The sequence below is a fragment of the Eimeria mitis genome, genomic scaffold, assembly GCF_000499745.2.
Source record: "Eimeria mitis Houghton genomic scaffold, Emh_scaff481, whole genome shotgun sequence".
In the NCBI taxonomy this organism is placed as follows: Eukaryota; Apicomplexa; class Conoidasida; order Eucoccidiorida; family Eimeriidae; genus Eimeria; species Eimeria mitis.
In genome coordinates, this window is record NW_013573111.1 from 6,557 (window position 1) to 9,254 (window position 2,698).

Genomic DNA, 2,698 nt, shown 5'->3' on the forward strand with positions numbered 1-2,698 from the left:
TGTTGTTGTTGCTTATACTGCTGCTGCTGGTAATGCTGCTGCTGCTGCTAATACTCCTGCTGCTGCTAATGCTGCTGCTGCTGCTAATGCTGCTGCTGCTGCTAATGCTGCTGCTGCTGCTAGTGCTGCTGCTGCTGCTGCTAATACTGCTGCTGCTGCTAATGCTGCTGCTGCTGCTAGTGCTGCTGCTGCTAATACTGCTGCTGCTGATGCTGCTGGCGGCGTTGCTGATGCTGCTACTAATACTGGTGGTGTTGGTAGTGCTGCTGGTACTGCTGCCACCTATTTTTTTCTGTTTCTTTTGTCTTTTTGTCTGCTGTTTGTTTTTTATTTTTTTATTTTTTTATTTTTTTTATTTTTATTTACCTTTTCTCTGTCCTGCCGCAGCACCTCCAGCTCCTGCGCCGTCAGCAGCCGTTTCCTTTCCTCTCGCAGCTTCTTTATCTCCAGCCTGAGCAGCAGCAGCAGCAGCAGCAGCAGCAGCAACAGCAGCAACAGCAGCAGCAGCAGCAGCAGCAGACACAGCAGCAAAAGAAGCTGAAGGTATACCTTAGGGTGCTGCATATACACCCCAGCACCCGACAGCAACACTGACACCAAACCCTAAACCCTCAGGAGACCAAACCCTAAACCCTCAGCATACACCTAAACCCTCAGGAGACACCTAAACCCTAAGGAGACACCTAAACCCTAAGGAGACCAAACCCTAAACCCTCAAGAGACAGAAGAAAAAAAAGGAGACAAAAGAAGAAGAAAAAGGAGACAGAAGAAAAAGGAGACAGAAGAAAAAGGAGACAAAAGAAAAACCAGGAGACAAAAGAAAAAAAAGGAGACAAAAGAAAAAAAAGGAGACAAAAGAAAAAAAAAGGAGACAAAAGAAGAAAAAAGAGACAGAAGGAAAAGAAGGAAAAACAGGAGACAGAAGAAAAAGGAGACAAAAGAAAAAAAGGAGACAAAAGAAAAAAAAAAGGAGACAGTTGCTGGTGTACATGCGTTGAGCTTCGTCGTTGAATTCGGTCATCTCCTTCCGGGCTGAGGCCGCCTGAGCCTGAGGAGACTCATAAACCCTAAACCCTAAACCCTAAACCCTAAACCCTGATTTACTACAGACACACACACGTTCTCAGCAGCAGACAGAGACGCGTGGAGACTGTCTCCTCTGGCTGCGGGGACAGGAGACAGGAGACAGAAGAAAAGAGATAAAATAAAGGAGACAGAAGAAAAAAAACAAAATTAAAGAGACTGAAGAAAGGAGACAGATTGGGGGAGACAAACAAAAGGAGACAGTAGAAAGGATACAGTAGAAAGGATACAGCAGAAAGGAGACACACAAAAGGAGACAGGAGAAAGGAGACAGCAGGAAGAGGAGACAGCAGCAAGAGGAGACAAACAAAAGGAGACAAACAAAAGGAGGCAGCAGCAAGAGGAGACAACTGCGAGAGGAGACAGTAGAAAGAGGAGAGAACTGAAAGGAGACAGCAGCAAGAGGAGACAGAAGCAAAAGGAGACAGCAGCAAAAGGAGACAGCAGCAAAAGGAGACAGCAGCCAGAGAAGACAGCAGCCAAAGGAGACAAACAAAAGGAGACAGCAGCAGGAGGAGACAGCAGCAAGCGGAGACAGCAGCAAGCGGAGACAGCAGCAAGCGGAGACAGCAGCAAGCGGATACAGCAGCAAAAGGAGACAGTAGAAAGAGGAGACAAACAAACAGCAGCAAGAGGAGACAGCAGAAAGGAGACAGCAGCAAAAGGAGACAGCAGAAAGGAGACAAACAAAAGGAGACAGCAGCAAAAGGAGACAGTAGAAAGAGGAGACAACGTACAAGCCTGGCTCTTTCCTGTGTCTCCCAGAGCTCTAAATTATAAAATTTTTTGTGCGGCAGCGAAGCTGTGTTGAAGTCCTCCGCGTAGTCAGCAAACAGCTTCTTCTCCTCCTATACAAAAAAAAAAATATATATATATATTTATTTATTTATTTTTTTTTTTTATGGGGATATGTTTATTAATATATATATTCATATATATTTATAAATGTAAATACGTTTATAGTATAATACACTCAACACAACAAACAGACAACACCTCGCTCCGCCTCAATATATTATCTCTGTCTCTACTAAACCCTAAACCCTAAACCCTCAAAAAAACAAAAGCAACCAAAAGGAGACAAAAAAAAACAAAGAGGAGACACCCCACAAGAGACTAAACCACGTATGTCTTCGCCCCCTATGCACACCCCAAACCCTAAACCCTAAACCCTAAACCCTAGACTGTAAACCCTTACCTGTAAACGCTGACCCCCAAGACCCTAAACCCTAAACCCTAGCTCCCCAACCCTAAACCCTCAACCCCCCAAACCCTCCCCGCTACCCCGAAACCCTAACCCCTCCCCCCCAAACCCTAAACCCTAAACCCTAAACCCTAAACCCTAAACCCTAAACCCTCGTGAGCGTACCCAGTTGGATAAAGACTCAATGTTTTTGTCTTTAACCTCCATCAACCACAAAGTAAACTCCGGGCGTTTTCGCCACATATCTGTTTCATTTATAATGCCGTAGCGGCCCCAGCGGTTGCCCACAGCGCCAAACGCTGAACCTGCGTATACACCCCAAAACCCTAAACCCTAAACCCTAAACCCTAAACCCTAACTTTTTTTTTTTTTTTTTTTTTTTTTTTTTTTTTTTTTTTTTTTTTTTTTTTT

The 2,698-nt window shown here is 44.7% G+C and overlaps 1 protein-coding gene across 1 annotated transcript in view; it reads right to left on the minus strand.

Moving 5' to 3' along the window:
- EMH_0013730 (AT5g53800/MGN6_19, related) overlaps nt 1-2,698 on the minus strand; it is a gene marked incomplete at both ends in the record, with an annotated part of 3,897 nt that overhangs the window by 333 nt on the left and 866 nt on the right. The window contains 2 exons of the mRNA XM_013499912.1: nt 367-451; nt 2,453-2,592. Of these exons, the coding sequence (XP_013355366.1) occupies nt 367-451; nt 2,453-2,592 (225 nt within the window). The remainder of the gene's footprint in view (nt 1-366; nt 452-2,452; nt 2,593-2,698) is intronic.